The sequence below is a fragment of the Lepidochelys kempii genome, chromosome 5 (genome assembly GCF_965140285.1).
Source record: "Lepidochelys kempii isolate rLepKem1 chromosome 5, rLepKem1.hap1, whole genome shotgun sequence".
NCBI classification, from domain to species: domain Eukaryota; kingdom Metazoa; phylum Chordata; order Testudines; family Cheloniidae; genus Lepidochelys; species Lepidochelys kempii.
Genome location: NC_136384.1, coordinates 34,991,811 through 35,019,796, shown reverse-complemented (window position 1 = coordinate 35,019,796; position 27,986 = coordinate 34,991,811). Strand labels below are relative to the sequence as shown.

Genomic DNA, 27,986 nt, shown 5'->3' with positions numbered 1-27,986 from the left:
CGGCCACACTCACCTGCCCTGCTGGGAGGTGTCTGTCTGCCAGGCTGAGCTGGCAGTGCAGCCAGGGTTGGTCCCGGGGCAGGGAATCGCTCCGGCCCCTTGGGAGTGGCGTGATCAGCCAGGCCGGGGCCTGCCCTGGCCAGGCTCCCTGAGGGCCCACTTGCCTGGAGAGGCCCAGCCAAACCCCTCTCCCCCCACTGTCGTCCGCCCCCGCCGGCTGAGACCTGAGACTGGCCACGCTTCTGTACCAGTCCCAGGCAGCTCAGCTCCGGGAGACAGGTAGGGCCAGACAGGTGGTGGGAAGCAGAGACTTCCCGGAGCCGGGGGTGCACTGAGGTCCGGCCGGGGGACAGAGACAAGTAGGAGTGTGGGGATGGGGACGGTGATGAACCCTCAGTCAGCCGGCAGGCAGGCTGAGAGGAGCAAGTGGTGGGTGGGGGAGCCAGCGGGGTCTCAGGGCGCAGTGCAAGCAGAGCAGGCCGGGGCCCCTTCTGAGCATGGGCCCGGCTCCATGGCGCCATTGTAAACCTGGCACTGTGAACAGTACAAGGGTGAAATTCCTCCCTCCAGCTTGGCCCCATGTGCATCGGCAGATTCGTTTCTAGTGTTTCCAGTGCTGCTCTCAGTCCAGGTTTCTGGCATTGAGAACAACTTCACCTTCCACTTTGGCAGTTTTGGCTATGCCTCTTCCCTCCCCAGCAATGCCTTCTTTTGGCCTAGGGGCTCCCCAATGAAGCCACAGCCTCCAACCAGATTCAGCTTCAAGATCCTCACAGTTTCCCCTCTCCCACACCACAAATGGTGAGAAAGTGTGAATACTTTACTAACTTTGGTTTGAAAATGCCACACATAACCAGCCATCTTTATTCATCATTACACTTCAGCTCTTCCAGATGTGATATTTACTATAGCGTATCCACTCTTAGAATTATTCTAGTAATTTATCCTGCTTTGTCTCAGACTGTAAAATACAGCCACAATGCCTGATGAATCCCAGCTTGTCTGCTGCTTGATTCACAAAGTTTAGCAATCTAAGTTTGCCTAGCTCCAAATAAAATAGGGGCCAATCTTATCATTGCTTTAGTGTTAGATTCTCCAGAATGCTCTCACTGTGTATGGCTGCACAGTGTCACAGAACATTTTGTGAAATATATCAAAATACACACAATGTATGCTAGGAACCATTTTGTGATTTTTTTCTTTTTTAATAAACAATCTTCATAGAACTATCTATTTACAATTTTTTTTAAAACTTAGTTTGTAATTTTCACAATTCATCAACCTTCCTCTGTTAATGTAGCAAAGCTGGTATTTTCAGTGGCATTCAGTTTTAACTACTCTGGTGTGATGCTTCTGGATTGATACAATGGCCCTAAAGTAATTCAGTCACAGAAGTTTCATGATTGGCAATCAAATATAAAAAAAATCCCCAACACTTGTTACAAGTAGCTGGGAAACAAAGCTCTTGGCTTGATAAATTAGTCAACTTCATACTCATACAAACCCTCTGTCTTCTTTTTTAATCATTTTCATGTTGGTGACATTATTAACCATTGGCAGCAGTGTGAACTTACAGGGCACATTAGCAATTTTATGCCAAACTAAGGGTCTGATCCTGCAAAATGCTGAGTGCCTTGCAATTCTCATTGACTTTATTGGTGCTCAGTATGTCGCAGGATTGGGCCCTATATTAGCGCTTAAATAATTTGTAATTATTCTCAGTACTGCCATTAAAACCAAAGAGAAATTTAAACATTTGATGGTCTAGCTTCTAGCATCATTTAACAGGAATGTATTAAGATTGTCTATACATGCGGTAAAATGGATTCACAGACTGAATGGCCTTTTCAGAGATCTTCTTTCTTTTTCAAGATGATCTGCCTGATCAGGGATGCTACTTCTGGCTTGATGTTTTCTATGGGCTCTTCAGGTCTCCAAAATTTCACAACTTTACCTTCTGGGCTGACAAGATACTTCCAGAAATTCCACCTAGGCTCTTTCTTTGAAGAATCTGCAGAAAAGGCATCAGATACTTTTAGTGGCCTCAAATACTGCTACCCTTGCAATTGCTTAGCCACAGAGCAGCTATTCTTTAACATTCATTTGAAAAAAGGAAAATCCCATTCTGTGTTAAGTCTCTTGATCTGGATGTTTGGATGGTTCTATTGATCGAGGAGGGTGAAATGAAAGACTTTTCCCCTTCTCTTTGAAGCAGTGTAAGAGCCAAATACTCTCTTCTGCTTCCTGGGGAGCATGACATGGGAGAGTGCTGCCACCTCTGTAGTTAAAGCTCTTCTCCCTGCCCTACAGATGTCCCTCAGTAAGGGCTCCATAGTATTTCCAGCTCTATGGGCTAGCAGGGGGCAGGTGGGTACAGGAGATGGGGATGTTGGGGGTGATGGCTGGGTCAATTTCTGCATGATTCTACCCCCTCAGTCTCATGGGGCAAAGCCTCAGAGGTTACTCTGTCCTATGGAATTTCTGGGAGTGGAGGTTTCTGGGGACGACAGGCTGTTAAGAAACACCTGGCAGCATGGCTCCCAAAGGCAGCAGCAGTAGAGTCCCTTGCCTTTGCCATGTCCCTGGAGACCCTCATGGATCCTGCAGATTTAGCTGGTGGAGTCCCTGGCCCTTTCTTGGGGGAACTCATAGCCTGATGGAAGAATTTAAAGAAAATTGTGAGTTCAGAATTATCACTTCTATAGGGGAATAAGCCATGTAGTGGAGAATAGGGTCCCACATTAATTCATTAAAAGTAGCTTGGCAGAATTTGATGGTATTTTTTTTTCATTTTGATGGATAATATCAATGTTTGTTTTTAAGTAATTTTAAATTTTTTTTCAATTTAAATTTTCACAGTTGCATAAAACTATGGGTTTTAGGCATTTTTTCTGATTTTTAACAATTAACATTTTCATAGTAGCGGGAAATTAGGGGTGTATGAGGCAATGGGGGTATCAGACAATATTTATTTAATGACAGCAGACGGTTAGATTTAAAAAGTTAAAGCTTTATAACCGATGAAACACAAACTGTCACATCACATGTCAAAATATACAGATATACAAAGTAAATATCCTTAAGTCAACTCTAATAAGTTCTTAAGCTGCACTTTTCTTACTTTGCTTATCTGTAAATTTCAATGATCATCAATTGAAATATTTTTCGTCATTTGTGTATATACTGTGAAGTCGATGTGTACTGACATTTACAGATACAAATCTAATCCTTCCAAACCTAATTAAAAGCCATTGGCCCAAGTCTGCCACTGAACCATATTCATAACTTCCACAGCCTTAATAGGAATTTTCCATGCCAAGGAATGGCGGGATATGTTCTATGTCATGTTGACCCTTTTCTGTTTAATAATTGTATCTTGATTTAATTGTTATATCTAGGATCAAGCTGAATTGCACACAGTGCAAGTCAGAAGAGGAGGTCTTGTGGTGGTATAAATTCACCATTGCCCTCCTCCTGATTCTGGGCTAGAATACAGAGCTAGACTCCCAGTGTAAATTAGAGCAGCTTGATGACTGCTCTAATTTACAGCAGCTGCAATAGTTCCCACGGTCCAAAACCACTGCTGGGGATCAGTGAGATTTAGCAGTGTCCTGAGCATAACCCCATTGCACTGGCCAATCTCCCCTTTTGCTGTTACATTGGGATGAAGGAGTGAAATAACAGTGCTTAATTTGTGCCAGGGCTTGTCAGGGCAGAGCCCTGGCACCTTTAGGCTTGGCAATTTATAGCCCCGGTATCTCTGGGCTTGCTGCATCAGTTATGAAAGTAAAAAAAATGCTTCAGCCCTGGCACCTAATTGCTTGAGCCCCAGCACCTGTTTCATTACAAATTAAGCACTTCATAAGAGACTCTGTACCATCTCTATGCCACTGGAGGATCCTCCTTGCACTAGGATGATTGTTCTGGGGCTGGATATACTAGTTGTATGGTCAGAATCAATGGGTGGTGTAGTGCAAAACTGTCCCAGTGTGGCTGAGAATTTGACCTAGAAAGTATTGAATGTATAAGAGAGTGAAAATATCATCCTCTTTGGGCAGAAGCTGCACAGTAAATTCCTTTGAGGCAGGGGACTGCAGGAAGGGAAAGGATGAATTTCATAAAATACTTTCAAAATATACAAATAGCAAATAAACTGATTTTTTGTCTGTGTCAAACAAGGTATTATGCATTTTAGAACAGAAAGAGTGAATGTGGTATCTCTCTCCCTCCACGGGTATGGATAAGTATTTATTTAATGTAGTGAATGGGGCATAGTCTGCATTAATTTACACCATTTGTAATGTAACTGAAGTCAAACACTCTCCTTGTCTTAATGATCATAATGCTATCTGAGGGGATATTAGGATTGAAGGGAGTATAAACTAGTGCAGAATTTGATCCATTGTTTTTAGTTAGATGAAAAGAAAACATATTTGAAATTCAGACTGGTGAAAAGATTTACAAAATCTGCAGTATCTTGTTGTTTTGCTTGTGATATGGCAAGTGATTTTTGAAACTTATCCTCTTTAAAAGTACTTAGTTGGCCCCCATCACCAGAGCAGCTGAGCACCGCATACTCATGGAACCCTATGAGGCTGGGAAGCATCACTATCTCTGTTTCCTAGATGAGGAACTGAGGGTAAGTGACTTACTCAAAGTCACAGAGGAAAGCTGTGACAGAGCATAGAATTGAACATATCTCTCCCAAGTTACGGGCTAGTTCCCTGACAACTGGACCATCTTTCCTCTATTATACAGAAATTCAATGGTAACCAAAGACCTGATCCAAAGCACATTGAAGTCAGTAGGAGTCTTTCAATTGGCTTAATTGAGCTTTAATTTAAGCCCTAAGTAAATACAGCCTCATTCCTATTTGTGAGAATACAGGGCCCATCCCTACAAACCCCTACTCATCTGAGTAAGTTCCAGTGGCTTCTCATGTGAATGAGGCATAGTTGTGTGAGTAGGTTTTGCAGATTGGATCTCAAAAATTTACAAAATGAGTTAATGTAAACCAGTGATTATTTCCCACTGTTCATGCATAACTTGTATCTAAGTCAATAAGATATACATGTCTGGTAAGAGGGGAATTTGCTGATCTACACATGTTTGTATTAACTGTTGAAATATTAAGAAATATAAGACAATAATGACAGGTTTCAGAGTAACAGCTGTGTTAGTCTGTATTCGCAAAAAGAAAAGGAGTACTTGTGGCACCTTAGAGACTAACCAATTTATTTGAGCATAAGCTTTCGTGAGCTACAGCTCACTTCATCGGATGCATCTGATGAAGTGAGCTGTAGCTCACGAAAGCTTATGCTCAAATAAATTGGTTAGTCTCTAAGGTGCCACAAGTACTCCTTTTCTTTTTGCGAAGACAATAATGGAGATTTCTCTATTAAATTCTCTCAGAAAGGTTAATATAGTGTTTTGAACAACTTTTCATATAAAATATTTTGTAATGACAATAAAAAATAGACAACAACAGTTAAATCAGGCCATTACATGTTTGCTTTAAAAATAATATTGTAAAGAGCAGGTAACATTTTGGTTAAGAGTAACCTCATATAAATTTGAAAAGATTTGGTTTAATGTTTTAGAAATCTTTGATTAATTCCTAGCAGATGGAAACTGAGATGTCTTCTGTCCCTGTTCCTTCTCCTCCCTCCCCTCCCATTTCTTTACCTTTCTGTTCTTCTGCCATTTTTTCTGTTCTCCCCTTATGTTTTGGGGGAAAATCAATATAAATAAAAAAATATTGCAATGATATGCAGCATAATATATAATAGGCAAATATTTACCTATCAGAAATTTAAATGCAGGTTCTGTTTCAGATCCTAGAATCTTAATTTTGTGGAAAATAGGGAAAGTTGCTCCATAGTTTCCCTTGGCAAAAGATTCTATTTCCTGGCTTGAGCTAGGCTCCGATTCTCCAAACTGATTGCACGGAAAGGCCAGCACAGTGAAGTGGGATGGACCAAACTCTCTGTGTAATTCCTGCAGCGAGATGTAATTTTTGTCTGTGTGCTGGCAGTAACTGGCCACGTTTACAACCAAAGACGCCTTCAGAGAAATAGAAGGTGGAACATTTAGAAAGAAACGGCAAGTTCCTAAATTACTTCAAGTCTTAAAGATATAACTTTCAATAGCATAATCTCTCCTGCTTGAATACTATCTGTGACCATTGGAGCATAATCTCATTAGATATATTAAGAATATCAGAAGCTGAAATCAGGTATTCTTTAAGATACATTCTTTTAATAAAAATCATTAGACCCTTGAAAAGGATAAAATGTTTTTAAATTACAGTTTAGTCTTAAAAGCACACATGCAAAGTCAGACATTTAAGGATTGTGCATAATAAACAGTCTCACATTATATATTTTAGATCAGCCTCTAAAATATAATTGCAATATGCTGACATTCTTCGCTACTGTGGTTAAAATATATTTGTTGCATTGTTAGAGCATTTCAGTTATAACAAATCATATTGAATGACCATTTTACATTATTCATTATCACTAAACTTAATATAGCATCTGTACTGCTAGCTTAGCACTCAATACTGAAGGAACAGGGGATTTTAGCAAACATCTTTATCTCCCCATAATGCTACAGTGTTTTTACCATATGTAAATTGAGTATATCTGTTGCTCTCTAAAGTTTTAGTAAACAAAGAAACAGTGCTTTGAAGATGCAACTTACTTTGCCTCTGTACTTCTCCAGAGAAACGGTCCTCCCTCTGGAATCCTTCACTTCAAAAGAATAAAAATCTTTGATTTTAGGTTTTAAGAATTTGAGCTGCAACAGGCAGAGCATCACTGTACACAAAACCATTGACAGGAAAACAACAAACACCCTTGCTTTGGGCACTGAACATTTTAAAGGATAAGTTGCGAGAGGCTCCATTTTGGAGAATTTTGAGGGAAGCCTCAGCAGGCCTGGAATGTGAGGAGGAGCTGAAACATGAAACCTGCAGCTACTCTACACAGACCATTGTAGCTGCTCATTTTGTCCCAACCGTCGGAGAAATGTTTCTGGGTTTGAAAGCTGCTGCTGGTTCCCCCAGATGTAAGCCAGTATGAAACACTAGTTTGATAATATGCACAAATGTCTCTCAGTAAGATAGAAATAAATTAAAACTCAGTGCCAATTACATTAAAAAAATAGTTCTGCTTAACTGGCCCACACAAATAGATTCAGAGCCCATGTTCTCTTGTCATTGACATTAATGTTACACCCATGTAACACCACTGACTTCAAGGGAGGTAGGGCCTGATCCAAAGCCCATTGAAATCAATGGAAACACTTTGGGTCTGTTGTGCAAATGCCTGTGCTCTAAGTGGTCCAAGGTAACAAAAGTTTAACTCAGTTTGTTACATAAAATTGTTCATAAAATTCAGCAAACATGAAAGAACAAATTAATCCAGACAAAAATGGTCTATTGACTCCACCCCAGGACTGCGTTAAGACTGTAACTGGAAATAAATGGAGTATAGAACTGGAAATTAATAGATCCAAATTGGTGTGTTGGAAATTAGGACTAACTGGCAAACAAAATAATAAGGGGATGGGCTATTCTGCCCACCACTTCCTGTTGGGGTCCTTAAAAAAAGACATTGTGGGGGAGGTGGGGAGGATCAAAATGGTAGAGAGGTGAGCTAGAAGTGAGATTTACCATCGTGGCTTCCACTTCCATCTTCTGAGACCCCAGAATCTAGCACAACACTGTTGGACCTTCACTGTCCTGATCCTGAGAGATGTCCTGGCCAGACTGAACCAGAAACAGTGACCCAGATGACATCACTGGCTCTGGCTAAATTCCAGATGCCACTTAGAATGTGAGACTTGGTTTCCTGCTGTCTTACCTTATGTATTCTCTTTCCTGTCTCTCTTCCTTTCCTTCTGTTTTATAAGAATCTGTTTTCACCAGCCAAGACTGCATCTTTTGTAACACTGCTGTGAGACCATGACCAGCTAGGCAGCTAAAAGCAATGTATGGATGCTGGATGCTGGTACAAGTTTGCCAGGTTTTGGAGGGGCTGATAAGACTGTGTGCTGAGCCCACATTCCTTTAGCAATGAGGTTGCAGGTGAAAGTCAGCACTAGAGACAGAAGCTGAATTTTCTATCTTTGCTGTTCTCTTCTCTTCTCTTCCCTTTGGTACATGTTTGACTTATTTTGTCTTCAAGGAAATGAGACTGTACCTTTAACAACACCAGGCCCAGGCCATCTCAACTTCTTTTTGTTTCACCAAAAAAGGCTAGTTATTACCATCATTAATACCATCTAAAAGACTGTCAGACTGAAGGATTTCCAGATAAAACTCTAAAGGGAAATGGAATGAGGGATATAGTTAAAATCCTTAATTAATACATTACATTTCAAATGCTTTAACTGTTTTTTTTTTCTTTTCTGTATGTTTAATAAAAAGTTTAAAAGATTTTGAATGATGTGTTTGTCATGGAACTAAGCAGTGTCTGTACCCAAGCCCCTGAATCATGTTCAACTGTTTAGTGTTGTCCAGTGACAAGCTCATATTAACATCTTTTACTCTCTGAGCCCATTTATTCCATTGAATTTGACACAATAGGTCCCAATGAGCTTTGGGTCCCATTGACTTCAATGAGCTTTGGATCAGGACATTAATCTGGATTTACCATTGAGAGAAAGTCAAGCTTAAACCATTTTTTTGGGGTGGGCGTGGTGTATGGAAAGCTAACACAGAAGATGGGCATAGTTTTGCTACAGTGTATCTGGCTTTTAATTCTGTCTGAGGACTGGAGAGGAAGAAGGGAATGCATCAGAAAGAAGTGAAGTTGCTAGAGGTTTGGAATCCTAGATATAGGCAGGTTAATTCCGGGGGGCTTCTCAAGAAAAATGTGAAGATGCTCTACAAGTATTTTAATGACACAATTCTGAAACCCTCTGCCTTTATTGTATTTTTTTAAAATAAGTCTTCCTCTGTGTCATTCTGGATCACACCTGTCAATTCCCAGTACCTAAACTGACATTTTTGAAGGCATCACTACATATCTGTGGCAAAAGTTGCACTTACTGGATTTTTTCTCTTTTCTTTTCTCTTATTTTGTTGGTTTTCCTCTTCTTTGGTTTTTTATACTCCTCCATCACTTCTGACCTCATGTCCCCTGACACTGCCTGTCCCCCCTCTTCTTCTTTCTCTCTGTTCTTTCATCTCCTGATTTCCTTTCTTCTTTCCACACTCCCATTTTCAGCCTTCTCTATGACGGGTTTGCTCATAGAGACCCCCTTCGGACTGCCACCTGATGAGCTGAGACTACCTCTGAGCCCATTTTCTCTGCCAGTTTGGGCCTCCAGAACCCTGCTTTGTTGAGCCAGACACACCAGTCTGCTCCAACACAGACCCAGGGTCTGAACCACGCGCCCCAAAGCTGCAGACTTAACTGAAAACAGTGTAAGAAGTGCTCCTGTCTCCAGCACCCAGATACCCAGTTCCCAAATAAATCTATTTTACTCTGTACAAAGCTTATACAGGATAAACTCATAAATTGTCCGCCCTCTATAACAATGATAGCAAGATATGCACAGCTGTTTGCTCCCCCAGCAATTGCTATAATTGCTAACTGGGTTAATTAATAAACAAAAGTGATTTTATTTAGTATAACAAGTAGGATTTAAGTGGTTCCAAGTTATAACAGACAGAACAAAGTAAGTTACCAAGCAAAATAAAACAAAAACATGCAAGTCTAAGCCTAATACATTAAGAAACTGATTACAGATAAATCTCACCCTCAGAGATGTTCCAATAAGCTTCTTTCACAGACAAGACTCCTTTCTAGTCTGGGCCCAATCCTTTCCCCTGGTACAGTCCTTGTTCCAACTCAGGTGGTAGCTAGGGGATTTCTCATGACTGCTGCCCCTTTGTTCTGTTCCACCCCCTTATATAGCTTTGGCACAGGACGGGAATCTTTTGTTTCTCTGGGTCTCCACCCCTCCTTCTAAATGGAAAAGCACCAGGTTTAAGATGGATTCCAGTACCAGGTGACATGGTCACATGTCATGGGAAACCTAAGCCTTCATTCTTCCTGGCCTGACTCACACAAAGGCTTGCAAATAAACAGAGCTATTTACAACCAATTGTCCTAGTTGATGGGAGCCATCAAGATTCCAAACCACCATTAATGGCCCACACGTTGCATAATTAAAATAGGACCTCAGAGTTATATTTCATATTTCTAGTTTCAGATACAAGAATGATACATTTATACAAATTGGATGACCACACTCAGTAGAGTATAAGCTTTGTAATGATACTGTACAAGAGACCTTTTGCATGAAGCATACCCCAGTTACATCATATTCACCCTCATTAGCATATTTTCATAGAATCCTATGGAGTGCAACGTCACATCCTGAGTTTCTTTCGTCTTTCCACGCTCCCATTTTCAGCCTTCTGTAAACTATCATTTGTCTTTCACTTCATTCCAGCTTCCAATTTCCCCTTATTCCCCTCCGCTCCCAATCCTTAAATTCCATTCAAGAATTATTCTTTCTTGGTCATTTCTTGCCTCTCCATCAGTCTATCTCTGAGTCACACAAAAAACTTGCTACATCACCTGCTCAATATTATGCATCTATATTGTGAAGGGGTGATCAGAATGGAGTGCTGTGTTTCAAGAGTGAAATCCTGGCCCTATTGAAGCCAATGGGAATTATGTAAGGATTTCATCCCAAATGAGGGCATACCTTGGATTTAGATAATAGCATAATACTGTTTCCAGTATTTTCTGTCATATTTATATGGCTACACATTTTGTTTGCTGTTTTTGACCAACACTACACAATGAACGTGTTTACATCAAGCTGTCGAGATGACCCGAGGTCTTTTCATGAAAGGTTACAATCTACTTTGCATTTGTCAGCACGGACTTTCTGCCATTGTGCTGCTCATTCACTTAGCTTTCTTAGGCTTTCTTAGTTTAACAGGAAGATTGAGAGCAAACATTAAGTAAAATCAGGTATTTGTGTGTGTGACTCCTGTTAGTGTGTGGTAAGTGGAGCTTTGGAGTGCTGGCTGGGATCGGGTGTTCCAGCAGCATGTGTGGAGAAGGGTTCAAATGCATCATTGAAAACAAACAAAAATGCAATCAAAAGGAAACATATAAAAACAATATTGACTTAAGAAAAGTCTGAATTTGTCTTTTTAGTCTGGGAAATCTATGCAGGAGTTTAGCCTTCCTGGGGTTTGGCTTGCATTTGTTACTGTTATTGCTAAAAATTTTTCTAAAGCTCTCTAAAATGCAGAAAATCGTATCTGAAATTTCAAAAATGTCTGGGGGAAGAGTTCTAGGTTCTCCCATTTAAATATTGTTCTTCCCTATTGTCTTCCCACAGCTTCCCCATTCTTGTTTGCATAGCTGCACGCCTGAGTGCAGCTACTGAGTCTCTCAAAGTTTCCTGCTTCTAATACAGTGCGAGACTTTCTGGAGGAAAGATGATTTAGGGGTTACGGGTGCTAGTCCAGAACTTGGGTGACTCAGGTTAAATTCTCTGTCCGATTACAGACCACCTGTGTGAATTTGGGCAAGTCACTTAGCTTGTCTGGGCTTCAGTTCTTCATCTGTGAAATGGGGGTAATAGTTTTGGCCTACCTTACAAGGATATTGTGAGGCTAAATATGTTAATGATTGCGAGATGCTTAGCTACTAGGGGTATGTCTACACTACGGAATAAGGTCGAATTTATAGAAGTCGGTTTTTTAGAAATTGGTTTTATATATTCGAGTGTGTGTGTCCCCACAGAAAATGCTCTAAGTGCATTAAGTGCATTAACTTGGCAGAGTGCTTCCACAGTACTGAGGCTAGAGTCGACTTCTGGAGCGTTGCACTGTGGATAGCTATCCCACAGTTCCTACAGTCTCCTCTGCCCATTGGAATTCTGGGTTGAGATCCCAATGCCTGATGGGGCTAAAACATTGTCGCGGGTGGTTCTGGGTACATATCGTCAGGCCCCCTTTCCCTCCCTCCCTCCGTGAAAGCAAGGGCAGACAATCGTTTCGCGCCTTTTTTCCTGAATTACCTGTGCAGACGCCATACCACGGCAAGCATGGAGCCTGCTCAGGTAACTGTCACCGTATGTCTCCTGGGTGCTGGCAGACGCGGTACGGCATTGCTACACAGTAGCAACAACCCATTGCCTTCTGGCAGCAGACGGTGCAGTACGACTGGTAGCCATTCTTGTAGTGTCCGAGGTGCTCCTGGCCACGTCGGCTGGGAGTGCCTGGGCAGACATGGGCGCAGGGACTAAATTTGGAGTGACTTGACCAGGTCATTCTCTTTAGTCCTGCAGTCAGTCCTATTGAACCGTCTTATGGTGAGCAGGCAGGCGATACGGATTGCTAGCAGTCGTACTGTTCCATCTTCTGCCAGGCAGGCAAGAGATGAGGATGGCTAGCAGTCGTACTGTACCATCTTCTGCCGAGCAGCCTTGAGATGTGGATGGCATGCAGTCCTTCTGCACCGTCTGCTGCCAGCCAAAGATGTAAAAGATAGATGGAGTGGATCAAAACAAGAAATAGACCAGATTTGTTTTGTACTCATTTGCTTCCCCCGCTCCCCTGTCTAGGGGACTCATTCCCCTAGGTCACACTGCAGTCACTCACAGAGAAGGTGCAGCGAGGTAAATCTAGCCATGTATCAATCAGAGGCCAGGCTAACCTCCTTGTTCCAATAAGAACAATAACTTAGGTGCACCATTTCTTATTGGAACCCTCCGTGAAGTCCTGCCTGAAATACTCCTTGATGTAAAGCCACCCCCTTTGTTGATTTCAGCTCCCTGAAGCCAACCCTGTAAGCCGTGTCGTCAGTCGCCCATCCCTCCGTCAGAGCAACGGCAGACAATTGTTCCGCGCCTTTTTTCTGTGCGGACGCCATACCAAGGCAAGCATGGAGGCTGCTCAGCTCACTTTGGCAATTAGGAGCACATTAAACACCACACGCATTATCCAGCAGTATATGCAGCACCAGAACCTGGCAAAGCGATATCGGGCGAGGAGGCGACGTCAGCGCGGTCACGTGAGTGATCAGAACATGGACACAGATTTCTCTGAAAGCATGGGCCCTGCCAATGCATGCATCATGGTGCTAATGGGGCAGGTTCATGCTGTGGAACGCCGATTCTGGGCTCGGGAAACAAGCACAGACTGGTGGGACCGCATAGTGTTGCAGGTCTGGGACAATTCCCAGTGGCTGCGAAACTTTCGCATGCGTAAGGACACTTTCATGGAACTTTGTGACTTGCTTTCCCCTGCCCTGAGGCGCATGAATACCAAGATGAGAGCAGCCCTCACAGTTGAGAAGCGAGTGGCGATAGCCCTGTGGAAGCTTGCAACGCCAGACAGCTACCGGTCAGTTGGGAATCAATTTGGAGTGGGCAAATCTACTGTGGGGGCTGCTGTGATGCAAGTAGCCCACGCAATCAAAGATCTGCTGATATCAAGGGTAGTGACCCTGGGAAATGTGCAGGTCATAGTGGATGGCTTTGCTGCAATGGGATTCCCTAAGTGTGGTGGGGCCATAGACGGAACCCATATCCCTATCTTGGCACCGGAGCACCAAGCCGCCAAGTACATAAACCGCAAGGGGTACTTTTCAATAGTGCTGCAAACTCTGGTGGATCACAAGGGACGTTTCACCAACATCAACGTGGGATGGCCGGGAAAGGTACATGACGCTCGCATCTTCAGGAACTCTGGTCTGTTTCAAAAGCTGCAGGAAGGGACTTTATTCCCAGACCAGAAAATAACTGTTGGGGATGTTGAAATGCCTATATGTATCCTTGGGGACCCAGCCTACCCCTTAATGCCATGGCTCATGAAGCCGTACACAGGCAGCCTGGACAGTAGTCAGGAGCTGTTCAACTACAGGCTGAGCAAGTGCAGAATGGTGGTAGAATGTGCATTTGGACGTTTAAAAGCGCGCTGGCGCAGTTTACTGACTCGCTTAGACCTCAGCGAAACCAATATTCCCACTGTTATTACTGCTTGCTGTGTGCTCCACAATATCTGTGAGAGTAAGGGGGAGACGTTTATGGTGGGGTGGGAGGTTGAGGCAAATCGCCTGGCTGCTGGTTACGCGCAGCCAGACACCAGGGCGGTTAGAAGAGCACAGGAGGGCGCGGTACGCATCAGAGAAGCTTTGAAAACCAGTTTCGTGACTGGCCAGGCTACGGTGTGAAAGTTCTGTTTGTTTCTCCTTGATGAAACCCCCCGCCCCTTGGTTCACTCTACTTCCCTGTAAGCTAACCACCCTCCCCTCCTCCCTTCAATCACCGCTTGCAGAGGCAATAAAGTCATTGTTGCTTCACATTCATGCATTCTTTATTCATTCATCACACAAATAGGGGGATGACTACCAAGGTAGCCCAGGAGGGGTGGTGGAGGAGGGAAGGAAAATGCCACACAGCACTTTAAAAGTTTACAACTTTAAAATTTATTGAATGCCAGCCTTCTTTTTTTTGGGCAATCCTCTGTGGCAGAGTGGCTGGTTGGCCGGTGGCCCCCCCACCGCGTTCTTGGGCATCTGGGTGTGGAGGCTATGGAACTTGGGGAGGAGGGCGGTTGGTTACACAGGGGCTGTAGTGGCAGTCTGTGCTCCAGCTGCCTTTGCTGCAGCTCAACCATACACTGGAGCATACTGGTTTGGTCCTCCAGCAGCCTCAGCATTGAATCCTGCCTCCTCTCATCACGCTGCCGCCACATTTGAGCTTCAGCCCTGTCTTCAACCCGCCACTTACTCTTTTCAGCCCGCCACTTACTCTCTTCAGCCCACCACCTCTCCTCCCGGTCATTTTGTACTTTCCTGCACTCTGACATTATTTGCCTCCACGCATTCGTCTGTGCTCTGTCAGTGTGGGAGGACAGCATGAGCTCGGAGAACATTTCATCTCGAGTGCGTTTTTTTTTCTTTCTAAGCTTCACTAGCTTCTGGGAAGGAGAAGATCCTGTGATCATTGAAACACATGCAGCTGGTGGAGAAAAACAAAGGGACAGCAGTATTTAAAAAGACACATTTTACAAAACAGTGGCTACACTCTTTCATGGTAAACCTTGCTGTTAACATTACATACATAGCACATGTGCTTTCGTTACAAGGTCGCATTTTGCCTCCCCCCACCAGGTGGCTACCCCCTCAACCCTCCCCCCTCCCTGTGGCTAACAGCAGGGAACATTTCTGTTTAGCCACAGGCAAACAGCCCAGCAGGAATGGGCTCCTCTGAGTGTCCCCTGAAGAAAAGCACTCTATTTCAACCAGGTGACCATGAATTATATCTCACTCTCCTGAGGATAACACAGAGAGATAAAGAACGGATGTTGTTTGAACGCCAGCAAACATACACTGCAATGCTTTGTTGTACAATGATTCCCGAGTACGTGTTACTGGCCTGGAGTGGTAAAGTGTCCTACCATGAAGGACGCAATAAGGCTGCCCTCCCCAGAAACCTTTTGCAAAGGCTTTGGGAGTACATCCAGGAGAGCCGCGAATGCCAGGGCAAAGTAATCCTTTCACATGCTTGTTTTTAAACCATGTATAGTATTTTAAAAGGTACACTCACCGGAGGTCCCTTCTCCGCCGGCTGGGTCCAGGAGGCAGCCTTGGGTGGGTTCGGGGGGTACTGGCTCCAGGTCCAGGGTGAGAAACAGTTCCTGGCTGTCGGGAAAACTGGTTTCTCCGCTTGCTTGCTGTGATCTATCTACAACCTACTCCTCCTCATCATCTTCTTCGTCCCCAAAACCTGCTTCCGTATTGCCTCCATCTCCATTGAAGGAGTCAAACAACAGGGCTGGGGTAGTGGTGGCTGAACCCTCTAAAATGGCATGCAGCTCATCATAGAAGTGGCATGTTTGGGGCTCTGACCCGGAGCGGCCGTTCGCCTCTCTGGTTTTCTGGTAGGCTTGCCTCAGCTCCTTCAGTTTCACGCGGCACTGCTTCGGGTCCCTGTTATGGCCTCTGTCCTTCATGCCCTGGGAGATTTTGACAAATGTTTTGGCATTTCGAAAACTGGAACGGAGTTCTGATAGCACGGATTCCTCTCCCCATACAGCGATCAGATCCCGTACCTCCCGTTCGGTCCATGCTGGAGCTCTTTTGCGATTCTGGGACTCCATCATGGTCACCTGTGCTGATGAGCTCTGCATGGTCACCTGCAGCTTGCCACGCTGGCCAAACAGGAAATGAGATTCAAAAGTTCGCGGTTCTTTTCCTGTCTACCTGGCCAGTGCATCTGAGTTGAGTGCTGTCCAGAGCGGTCACAATGGAGCACTCTGGGATAGCTCCCGGAGGCCAATACTGTCGAATTGTGTCCACAGTACCCCAAATTCGAGCCGGCAAGGCCGATTTAAGCGCTAATCCACTTGTCAGGGGTGGAGTAAGGAAATCGATTTTAAGAGCCCTTTAAGTCGAAATAAAGGGCTTCATCGTGTGGACGGGTGCAGGTTTACATCGATTTAATGCTGCTAAATTTGACCTAAAGTCCTAGTGTAGACCAGGGCTATATAAGAATCTAAGGGTATGTGTTCACTTACAGTGCTGCAGCGGCACAGCCTGTATCTATTGATTTTATTTGGGCTAGATTTCCATTTTTTGAAGGGTGCTTGATTGACTTGGAAAAGCTCCGTACCTTGCCATTTCATCATGCTTTTTTTCTTTTTGCTTACTGTTTTCTTTTGTGTTTAGTGCTATACATATCTTCTCTGACTCTGTAGCTTCCATGCAGAGTTTAAGAATTTTAATTTCCTTATTTCAGGTGCTTTGCAACTAGCATAATTACTTTTAAAAATCTCCCTGCTGAAAGTTAAATATCTGAGTGCTAGATTTTGGTACTATCCCTCCCCACAAGGGTATTGAACTTAATTATAATGTGGTTGCTATTACTTAGTGGTTCAATGATAGTTATACCGTGAACCAACACCTGTGTGCTATGTAGTACTATGATGAGAGTAGCTGCTCCTCTTCTGTGCTCCAGAACTAGTTGATCCTGTCAAACTGTCCTGCAATAGGATGAGTAGCAACTTCAGGGCAGCCTGTTAAGAAGCAGGGCACAAACCCCAAGCTAGTTGTGAGTTCCATACTTTGATTTCACAAGCCAATTATCAAATGTAAACTCCTCAAGCAGTATAAGACCCTTAACATGTCACAGACAATCTCCTTGGGTACTCTCTATCTTGCATCCAGGTAAGCTTGGCTTTGTGGTAGATGGTCTCTTTCACCAAAAATCACAACAATATTCAAATTACTCCCAGTCCCAAAGGACCAGTCATTTATCCCAGGTCAGTTGCATCATAGATCTCACACCAAAGACAATACTTATTGTCAATCCTATAATAATCTATCTAATGGTTTATTAACTAGGGAAACAAAATAAGAGAGTTATTCACAAGATTAAAGCAGATAAACATACACACATGCAAATGAGTTACAGTCATAAGTTTCAAAAGGTAGTAGCTTCTATAATAAGCAAGCTTTATATGTCCCTTAGGGCTAACCCAGCTAAACACTGGGGATCTCTTGCTTATGCCTAGAAAATCTTGCCCTTAGGAGTCCAAGCAACAGAGAAATACAGTTTCTTCTAGACAGGGATTTTTATTTCTTTTCCCTCTTCTCTGAGCTGCCACTTCAGCTGATGGAAGGAATTCATTTGAACTTATCCTCTTGATGAGCGGGGAGAGCAACCAATAAAGTCTTTTGTCCTCTGATGTTCCATAATAATTTGTCTGATGTTGCTGGGCCTTCTCTGTTGGGCAGGACATCACACCTTTTGTTTTAGGTCAGCATTTCCCACTAATTAACATCTCACTCTGGTTTGGAGCTTTAGAGTCACAGTCAGAGGCTTACAGTGTAAATGCTCAAATATTAACTTACAATATGGGATACAGATGTTATAAGTATGGGTGGCAGGTATAAGAGGCTTGGAGAGGCTAAGCCTCCCCACATGGGGCAAGAAATGCTGGATGTGGCGCATCGCTCTTTGGAGGCCAGCCGGTGCCTTTGGAGCACCGCTGGCGGAAGCTCCTGAGAAGTGTGTGGGAGACACTGGCACCTGGACTGTGGACCTGCCCGTGCTCTGCCCCAAGGCCTCACTCCCCCCTGACCTCTTCCCCCATTACACCCCTGTGCCATACCTCTTCCTCCCAAGGCCTCCCCTTGGTCTCCCTCTTTCCCCAAAGCCCCCCATGTCCGCTGCTTGAGCTTCTCTGCCACCACCCCTGAGGCCTCCCCACTTGCCACTCGCTACTCTCCGCTCTCTCACCGGAAGCCCTCCCCCAGACTCCTGCTTGCTTCTCTCCGTCCCCTCCCCCAAGAGGCCCCTGCCCACTGCTCGGAGAGGAGGGGCAGAGAGGAGAGGGCTGAAGGGCCTCAGGAGTGGAGGCCAAGCTGGGGCAGGGTCTCAGGGTGGAGTGGGTAGGGGATTGGGCCACAGTCCAGGTGCCAGTGGCCCCCCCACTTATAGCGAGCTTCTGGCACTCGTGCCCAACCACCCCAAATGCAAGAGTCACACACCACCTATGGGTTATAATCCATACAGCAATTTACAAGCATTCAATAAAGTCTAAACACTAAGCACATTTTTACAACCTTAATACGTATTTTAACAACAGTAATATATACAGGTGAGGCTGACTAATTCCAGCTATGTATTTGTCAGCATCCAAGTGAAGCATGGGGACCTTGGCATAAGCTGGCATCTAGTTTGCCAGTGTCACAGATCCATGAACGTTTCATTTAAGGTGTTAAGAAATTGTGTCCTGAAGTGACCAGTTTATATGCGAGAAGTTGAAATGACCCATTATTGCTTTATTAGTTGTACTTACAGTCACAGAGTGTGGGGGAGTCCAGGCCCTGCACCCCTCTTCCAGGGATTCACTGAGACTCTCAGCCAGCCAGTAAAACAGAAGGTTTATTGGACAACAGGAACACAGTCCAAAACAGAGCTTGTGGGTACACCCAGGACCCCTCAGTCAAGTCCTTCTGGGGGAGCAGGGAGCTTAGACCCCAGCCCTGGGGTTCCCTGTGTTCTTCCACCCAGGCCCAAACTGAAAACTAAACCCCCCCCAGCAGGCTCTCTCCTGCAGCCTGTCTTCACATTCCTGGGCAGAGGTGTTACCTCCCCCTTCCCTTCCTGGCTCAGGTTACAGGCTCTCAGGTCTCCCATCCCCAGGGCACATTCCCAGGTCAACACTCCCCCCTCCCTGCTGCGTCACATCGTCACACTTACCTCTTTGGTCTCTCTTAGCATTGCACACCCAATGTATTTCTCCTGATCTGGATGTCAGTAGTATGCTTTATATTCTGATGGCTTTGGAATTATATCCAGTGATGCTGTATTGTCCTTTGGGGAAAATCTTGCTCCTTTAATGTGGATTTGAAGGACCTTGTTAGCAGTGGCACTGATGTGCACCCACATGCCAATAGCCATGGGAGTTTGAGAGGGGTTGAGGGAGGAGCAGGGACAGTACACTTGGATTTGTGACCACCTGGATCCACTAGCCATTTCTCTTCATAGAGCAGAGACACAGGCACTGCAGAGGCTGCAGTTGTGTTCCCAGAACAGCTGCGCTGCTACTCTGCAGATCTGCAGGTCATGGGAAGAAAAATTCCTTCCAGGCAGCTCCCAGAGAGATCCCCTGCACAGCCTGCAATTACATGGGCCACATGCTGGGAGGCAGGATTGCCCATATGCATTAACAGTGAAAAGGCTTTTCTACAGATATATAAAATGATATAAGTGCCAACACTATATTAAGTCATTTGGATTGTTTGACAATCCATGGGTTTAATAACCATTAACCTTCCTATCACATAATTATTATAGCTAAATTCTCTACTCTTTTAAATAGATACCTGATTCAGAAAAGCCCACCTATTCAAGATTTAAAAGTTGCATTGTGAAGAAACTGACGTCCAGAGTCCCTGTTGCTAGTAGCCCTATCATCACAAGATGGCAGCAGACACATGCAAGAAATCACGTTGAGCAAACTTTCACAGAGTGTCAGCCTCTTAATCTCTTTCCAGCTGATGGATCTGAGCTAGTAAGGACTCCTGCAAAGATCTCAACAATCCCAGGTCAGTCTGCAGGTAGAAAAACAGCATGGGGACCGGATCACTCTGGAGATTCACAAGGACCTCTAAAGTTCCCAGTTAATCTGCATCCGGCCAAAGCTGGTAGTGACCAAAAGTGGTGGGTTCAGTGTCCCACCTGAGATATATGTGTTGATGTCAGTCCAGTTCCTAGTGGATAAGTATTATTATTAGAGAGACAAGGTGAGCAAGGTAATATCTTCTATTGGACCAACTTCTGTTGGAGAGAGAGACAAGCTTTCAAGCCACACAGAGCTCTTGTTCAGGTCTGGGAAAGGTACTCCCAGCATCACTGCAAAATGCAGAGTATTATCATTTGTACATAGCAGCATAAGTGTGCAGGAGCTTTAGAGGGAGAATAAAAGCACAGGGTCTAATTCATCTTAGTGGAATTATACTGCTCTTAAACTGGTGTAAAAGGAGAATTAGGCCCATGACCCCTTCCTGTGGAATGTACAACCTAGCATAGATAGGGCATGACATGCTAGTAATGCAGGGACAGGTGACATCAGGGAAGGCAAAGGGAAAAAAAGAGCCAGATCCTTGTGTCCAGACAAGTTGCTTTCAGTGTAGGACCACTTTGGGCCCCTGGTCCTGTGGGTAGATGGGGGCTGAGTGCTCTAAGATGCACTGGTTTGTAACAATACCTTCAATGGTTTTACACCAGCTGAGATTGCCTGGAATGCTGATGCTCAGTCTGTAAGCTGGTTTCTTGGTGAGGGAGGTGATCATTTCCTGGCCTGGCTTGGACCAGCTCTGGCAGCCCAGAGGTTGTGTGGTGTGTAGAGGGACTTGGGAGGAGACCCAGGCTTGTGTCTGTCCTTGTGTGTGTTGGCAGAGAGGAGTTATGAGGGAGCAGGCAGTAAACTGGCCAGACCTATGGTAGCTTTAACTGAGAACCTGAGGCTGTGTGGGTCAGCTGAGCTCAGTGCTGGCTCATTGAAAGAACAACCATGAAAAGGGTACATGGTTTCCTTGCTTCTTCTGGGGTGCCTGAGATTTGATTCCCATATGTAGCAATATCGAGGACAGATGGGGAAGTCATTCACTCATTGCATGCACACAGTTGGCTGAGTTATGGGACAAAGTGAGATCCATATTTACCTGATTCAGGATCCAAATCATTAGACACCTAATAAAGGTTGCTCCTAAAAATAGAGAGTGGGTTGTCACCCTATTCCTACCAGCCAAAGACTGTTAGGGACACTTGCAATGTGTGCCACTTTCCTCTATTGAATGGAATGTGACAGTTGCTCAAGAGTGTGATCCTAACTCTAGTCTCTGGCTCACAAAGAAGGTATAAGCCCTTAAACAAAAGGAGTTCTCCCTTCTTTAGCTTTAATGGTAGGAGCTTGTCTGTATGATGCAGAAATCCCTGCGTTCCATTTCTGATGGCAGTGGTGAAGTTGTGTGTAGCCAGGGAATCCTTGCCAACATTCCTAGGAGACATTTTCTCTGGGGCTGAGTGCAGAGCCCTGCTCCTACCAGCCATGAAGCCTGGAATCAAGCTATCAACATAAAATTTGGATTCTGTTGGTGATAGTGCATTGTTCTACTAACAAAGCATCAGGCCAACCCTCAGGATTAGTGTTACCAAAGAATCTGCTTTATAATGGAAAGGAACAATACAAGCATTGGGCAAACGTACTCTTATTTTTTAAAGGAAATGTATCCATTAAAACCTTTTTTGCAAGGTTTTCAGGTGCCTATCAAAAATTCTACCAACGAACCTTATGTCATTACTAATGCCACAGCTAAGTGTCATGAGACAACTTACTTACAAGGAAGAAATAAAAGGAGAGCTGAAATTGCAAAGAAGCAGGTAAGTAATGTAACATTGCATATGTGTTGACAGGATTTATATTAAACCCTTTTCTGATATTTGCATTGTTAGCATATTTTGTTACCTTGTCCTCTTCCCAGAATCTCCTGCTTATTTTCTACCTTTTTAACACGTCAAACAGTGACAAGAACAGCAGGCTCCAGAGCAGCCATCTAGATAAGTGTAATTAAAAATTGCTCTGTCACTTGTGGTTAACTTACATTCATGTGTCTCTGCTTCTCCAGACTATAGAGAGATAAGGATAGTGGGGTAATATCTTCATTTAAAGTTTTATTGAAAACTCACTTCTCCCATGAAGAACATGGCGCTGATCCATGTCAGTAAAAATTATCACTACATCATGAAACACAAACTATACTTTCTCCCTCTCTTCTATCTTAATTCTATCTGCTTGGACTCTCAGTACAATCTTATGTTGTTCATTTGCTCAGTCTGTAAGCTGTTTGGGTCAGTGACAGTGTGATGGCTGCCATCTTTACTGATACATTGGGGTTTGAACCGGGGATCTCCAGAGCTAAAAGCATGAGCTAAAGAGTCAAGGTTATATAGCTAGGGGCTGGAGCAACTGCCTCTCCCTTTGGCTTGTACAGCACCGTTCACATGTCAATATTGTCACAGGGTAACTGGCCCTCTGAAGGGGTCAGGAACCCAGCCTACCTGTGACAGGATCTGCTAAGGAGAATGAGTCAATGCAGATCCACCAGTGAGTAATTAATTGCCTAGGGTGACAGTTAATTGAGCCCTCATGACCCTAATTAGACCCAGGTGTTCCTTAACCAGTTAGGAGGTCCTGGAATACAAGAAGCTCCTGAGAAAAGGGACTTCTCAGGGGAGCTGGTTAGAGAGTTCACCAGGAAAGGAGACCTAATTAGGGTTGCCGCCTCTAAGGAACAAAAAACAGACCATAAAACTGGACAGCTCACAGTGTGTACTGAGCATCCTTACAGATTTCCCAGGACATCTACCTCAAAAAAAAAGGAACAATCCTGGGGAAACCTGGGGATGGTAACCTGAGACCTACGGAAGTTGCTCCTAGGAGGAAGACATTCAGAAAGGGGAGCACTATAAACATCAAGCTCTAGGAAGATCTTGTCCTGGAGCAAGAACAGCAGCAGGAGGTCCAGACTGCAGAGGAACTATACTCTGTTCTGGAAAAGAGTTGCAGTAGCTTGATCGTTAGGTTGACCCTGAGCCCAGAGAAGGAACCCTTCCCCCAGGTCATGGCAAGAGGCCTGACTCCAGAGTGGGTCCTGGGTCAAGAGGACCAAACTGGTGAGGAGATTTGACCGAGGAGGTTGATGGACCCAGGTGGGCACAGGTAGATTAAGACGAACTTGGCCCACTGGCTAGGATGTTTGCAGTGAAGACTTGCTTGTGTGTCTGTTTGACCTTTGGTTAAATGAATTAGAGCCCTGAAGGGGCACTGTTCATTATGTAAAAGCCTTGTTGAACTCACTAAAGTCCGTTAAGGAAAACTGAGGCAGATACATACCCACAGTTTGGCACCAGGCTACCAGAAAGTGCTCCAGGGTTGTGTCCACCTTAATAAATAATACATATGAATAATAATAAAGAATACTGATGTGCCATTTTCACATAATCTTTTTTGTGACCATACCCACACTTTAAGGATGGAACATAGTTGTTAACTCTGAATGTCTTTGCTTCTATTGGTTTGTGTCACATCATTAACATTATTTAAACATAAATGATAGGCTCTGGTCTAAGCACACGAGCAGCCAAACTATTGTCAAGTTTTTAGTAAGTGTCACGGCAAAGGAGAGTTAGTGTGGGTGTCTTTTCTATAATACTGAAAGAAGAACAGAAAACAGTGATCAGCGCTGACTAGAAATATATGGGAGGATGCTCTAATAATTTTCTACAGGTATAGTAATGAATAAGGCTAAGATATAGTCAGTGGGTGGAGTGTCTGTCCCCTAGACCCGCTCCAGCAGTGGCTGGCGTGGCTTCCCTGGAGGCCACCTGAGCAGCTGGTCCTGGGGTCAGTCACACTGGATGCTGCGGAAGTCACAGAGGTCGCAGGAAGTCATGAAATCTGTGACTTCCATGACCTCCGTGACAGACACGGAGCCCTAGTAATGAATGATCATTTAAGATGATAAATAGTGCTCATTCTGCCTGATAGTGGAAGGGGGTAGTGCAAATCAAGAATAAAAGTCTCTTGGACATTCCAGTGAATGTGTGGTCCTTTTGTGGTCCAGAAGATTATTTCCCCATGTATATAGTATGTTTTCCATATAAATGTCTGCACTAGTTTCCGAGACATTCAAATCCAAGTAATCTGATTATCTTTTTGCCAAATTGTCTGTATAAATCATTAATAAAATGCCTCTCAAAGAGGTCATGGTTCAGAACAGCTCTGGGACATGCAAAGAAGAAATATTACTTTTCCAGTGATGTGTCTGTGAGACATTTCTTGTAATTATTAAAGTAGGATTTAGAAGAAGAGCAGCATTTTGCCCATTTGGAGAGATTGGATTTCATAAACATTTTTTAACTAACATGCTGTTAATCTTCAGCGGTGGGTGAACGCATCAACTATATTTCCACCCGTCTGAAAAAAATATTACAGACCAAACTAACATTTCTTTGACCTCATAACAAACCCACAGAGAAACTGTCATAATACTATTCAATGCAATATGAATAAACATTTTGGCCTCTTGTTACCATCATTAAGAAGAAATGTGGTGTCAGGGATAGGTGAAGAGGTTAGGATCAAATAAGAACTGGCCTGAGCCTTTGCCCAAATCTTGACCATAATCTTAAACAGGTCTTTTCTGAAGACTGAAAAAGTTCCAGTAACAGTTTCCTTCCCCCCACACTTACTTTCCATTATCACATGCTTAGCATTTTCTGGTTATATCTGAGACCCAATGCAGGGAGCATCAGAAATCTCATTAAAGACCCTATTTCCATGAGATTAGCTGCCTGATTTTCAGCACCAGGAGATTCAGATAGTTTTTGACAAGGTTTGGATAAGCATCTGAACTTTTGGGTGGCAAGTAGATGTTCTACGGAGGGAGGATGGTGTTGAGATTAAGGCACATGGTTTGGAGATTAGAGACTGATATTCTACGCATCGCTTTGGTACAGACTCAGTGCCTGACAGGAGCCAAATCACTCAACCTCTTTGAACCTCAGTTCCCTCATCTGTAAAATGGGGATGATAATACAGGGATATTGTAACGGTTAATTCGTGAGTGTTTGTAAAGTGTGTTGAGTCCCTTAGATCAGTGGTTCTGAGCCACGGGTCCAGGGCCTCAAGCAGGTTTCAGGGAGGCCTCCAAGTAGGGCCAGTATTAGACTCGCTGGGGTCCAGGGCAGAAAGCCAAAGCCCCACCATGTGGGGCTGAAACCCAGATTCCTGAGACCCGCCACCCAGGGCTGAAGCCGAAGCCTGAGCAATGTAGCTTCATGGGGTACCCCTGTAGCATTGGGCCCAGGCAATTGCCCTGCTTGCTACCCCCTAATGCCAGCACTGGCTTTTATATGCAGAAAATCAGTTATTGTGGCACAGGTGGGTTGTGGAGTTTTTATAGCATGTTGGGGGGAGGGTGCTCAGAAAGAAAAAGATTGAGAACTTCTGCCTTAGATGGAAGGGGCTATGGATGTGCACATAATGATGTCATGCATAATACTTCAAAATTCCTCCTCAATAATGTTTTCATTTGAATATATTTGTAGAAATGTCTTACTCAGCTGTTAATGCTCCAAGAGGGTGGATTTGACATCCCAGAAAATGACAGTATAAAGATCTGTGGAAACACTGAGTGTATTTGGAAAGGTATGCTACTGGGACAGTGAATGCTATTAGTATATCTTGGCAATAAGGACAATATAAGATGTTACTTGGGCACCAAGAGGATTCTTTGATTATCATATGAGTCTTGTTTATCTACTGTTTATGAAAAATGTTAATTTGTTTTGATGGTCTAGTTATTTCTACGCATCTCAAATTCTCAGCAGTTAGGTCCTGATCCAAACCCTTGTAATCAACGGGAGACTTTCCATTGACTTCAATGGGCTTTAGATTTGGCCCTTAGTACCAGACTGCACAGATACTAATAGCCATGCTGATCAGCTGAATGCTCCATAGCTACTGGCCTTAATTATGAGTCAAAGCAACAGAAATATCTCTCAAGAGTTCTTTTAGACTAGCTGGATAGAAAGATTTCCTCCTCTCTGTGGTTTCTGCTTCACTAATTTTAATTAGTGAGAGGCTCAAATATCTGATTTTTTTTTCAGGGACCCTCAATATGGAAGCTTAAATATGTGGGATGGAGACATTTAGGTAGACAGCAGTGGGCAATTGCTTGGCCCCAGATTTTGGTAATCCTCCTTGGTATTCTGACTGTCTGAGAGAAATTTTCAAACCTGATCAAATATGTTGTGACTGCAGGAAAAGGACAAGAAGCCTTGGTCCTCTACAGTTTTACATGTCATTATGGAACTTTAGTAATTGCCCACAGAAATGGCTACTTATGTCTGCAATAACCTGATGTGCCTGCAAAAATATAGGCATGTGAGCTCCTAACGGACGTGTGTATAGTTTTGAATCCACAATTTAGGCAGCCGCATGTGAATATTTAGCTTGCTGGATCAAATTGTAGAGGGAGGTAGGAGAGTCAGAGGCTCATCCTTCTCAGGTGCTACCCTGAGTTTTCTTATCTTGTTTGTCTGTAGCCAAAATCTTTAGGCATTAAGCCCAATGGTGACTGGGGAGAGATTTTTAAAAGCATAAATGGTAGCTAGGTGCCCAGTTCCCATGGAAAGTCAATGTGAGGTAGGCACTTAGCAACCATGTGTGCCTCTGAGAATCTGCCCCTGAGAATCTGGTTTTGGTCTCAGTTACTCCGGTGTAAATAAGGAGTAACTCCAATGAAGTCAATGGTGTGAGAACAAATCAGGCCCTGGGTGGTTAATAACAGTGTTACCTAGTGGATGGAACAGCGGACTAAGTGTCAGGAATGCCAGGTTTTATTCCTGTTACACACTTGCTATGTCATCTTGAGTAAGTAACTTAGGGTAAAATTTTCAAAGGTGTCTAAATCCCATTTCCAGAAGTGGCATGGGCACTTGGGCTCAGATTTTTAAAGGTATTTAGGAATTGCTCTGCTCAGTTTTGCAAAGCCTAAAACCCAGATGCTAATCCCCCTAGATTAGGCACATAACTCCTACTGGGCCTAAGTGATTGAGATGGCTTAAATCCCATTTTAAAAATGATTTAGGAGCCTAAGTCTCACTGCAAGTCAATGTTAATCTGTTAATACATCTGTAAAATAACACAAAGGGGTGCAATGAGGTTCAGGCAGCTCAATGACGTAAAAAACTCACACATGGAATATATTAGAATGCTGTGGTTTTATCACAATGCACTTCGGGTGGGTACATTAATCATGAGAAGAGAAACCACAAGTGCGTTATGCTGATCATCCCATCCTTTATAATCAACTGTGCCATACCATAGTCTGTATATGCTACAGAAGAACTGTTTTAGGAATGCTTTAAAGAGCTTTTCAATTTTTATTGTGACTGTCTTATTATATTCCTCCCTCTGTAAAACCAGATGTCTTAATTGTCACTAGTTCAACTGTAGTGGGCTGAGAGAGAGTCAGACAGGTCCCTAAAAATAACCTAAAATAACTTTTCTGTACCCATATGTCACACCTTTATCGTCAGTTATTTTGGGCCCGTCTAGGGTTAGCAGTGAGTGCTGTGTGTCCCCCTAGGCATGAGGGAATTTCCCTTATCCAGTGACTTTTGCAGGAGTACAGGATATCAGACTTCAAAGTCCCAACATGTTTATGCATTGAACAAGTTGTCACTGGCCCAGGGATGACTCTTGCTCACCTTCAGTCTAAGACAAGTGTCACTTTCTGGGAGCAAATCCCATATTTGAGAGAGGAGAAAATGTTTGTCTGGCAGTTTGATTTTTTATTTTAATGGCATATGTTTGAACCTGCTCCGTGATGTTGGAATGCTAGGATAAATCCTGGGGAGAG

At 43.8% G+C, this 27,986-nt stretch overlaps 2 protein-coding genes across 5 annotated transcripts in view; one reads left to right on the top strand and one right to left on the bottom strand.

The window, feature by feature from the left end:
- Nucleotides 1–27,986, top strand: part of CDC20B (cell division cycle 20B) — a 52,560-nt gene that overhangs the window by 6,446 nt on the left and 18,128 nt on the right. Inside the window, exons 3-6 of the mRNA XM_073346180.1 lie at nucleotides 19,877–20,102; nucleotides 21,280–21,282; nucleotides 21,812–21,939; nucleotides 25,669–25,768. Of these exons, the coding sequence (XP_073202281.1) occupies nucleotides 19,877–20,102; nucleotides 21,280–21,282; nucleotides 21,812–21,939; nucleotides 25,669–25,768 (457 nt within the window). The remainder of the gene's footprint in view (nucleotides 1–19,876; nucleotides 20,103–21,279; nucleotides 21,283–21,811; nucleotides 21,940–25,668; nucleotides 25,769–27,986) is intronic.
- GPX8 (glutathione peroxidase 8 (putative)) lies at nucleotides 1,185–6,928 on the bottom strand. 4 transcript variants are annotated; one of them, XM_073346175.1, is made up of 3 exons: nucleotides 6,706–6,928; nucleotides 5,802–6,063; nucleotides 1,185–2,011 (listed from the first exon to the last, which is right to left on the bottom strand). In XM_073346175.1, exons 1-3 carry the CDS (start codon nucleotides 6,907–6,909, stop codon nucleotides 1,848–1,850), a joined length of 630 nt encoding a protein of 209 aa, XP_073202276.1. In that variant the 5' UTR covers nucleotides 6,910–6,928; the 3' UTR covers nucleotides 1,185–1,847. The 4 variants fall into 4 exon arrangements, with proteins under 4 accessions (XP_073202276.1, XP_073202277.1, XP_073202279.1 ...); XM_073346176.1 differs by having other exon boundaries at nucleotides 5,802–5,997; XM_073346177.2 differs by lacking the exon at nucleotides 1,185–2,011 and adding an exon at nucleotides 2,572–2,653.

What these genes read in the sequence shown, in the direction of transcription:
- GPX8 (XM_073346175.1), bottom strand. Translation starts at nt 6,909, where the DNA reads ATGGAGCCTCTCGCAACTTATCCTTTAAAATGTTCAGTGCCCAAAGCA. An exon ending in TGGAGAAGTACAGAGGCAAA is followed by an intron (nt 6,064 to 6,705) that starts GTAAGTTGCATC and finishes ATTTCTCTGAAG; the next exon opens with GCGTCTTTGGTTGTAAACGT. An exon ending in TGCATTTAAATTTCTGATAG is followed by an intron (nt 2,012 to 5,801) that starts GTAAATATTTGC and finishes CCTTTTCTGCAG; the next exon opens with ATTCTTCAAAGAAAGAGCCT.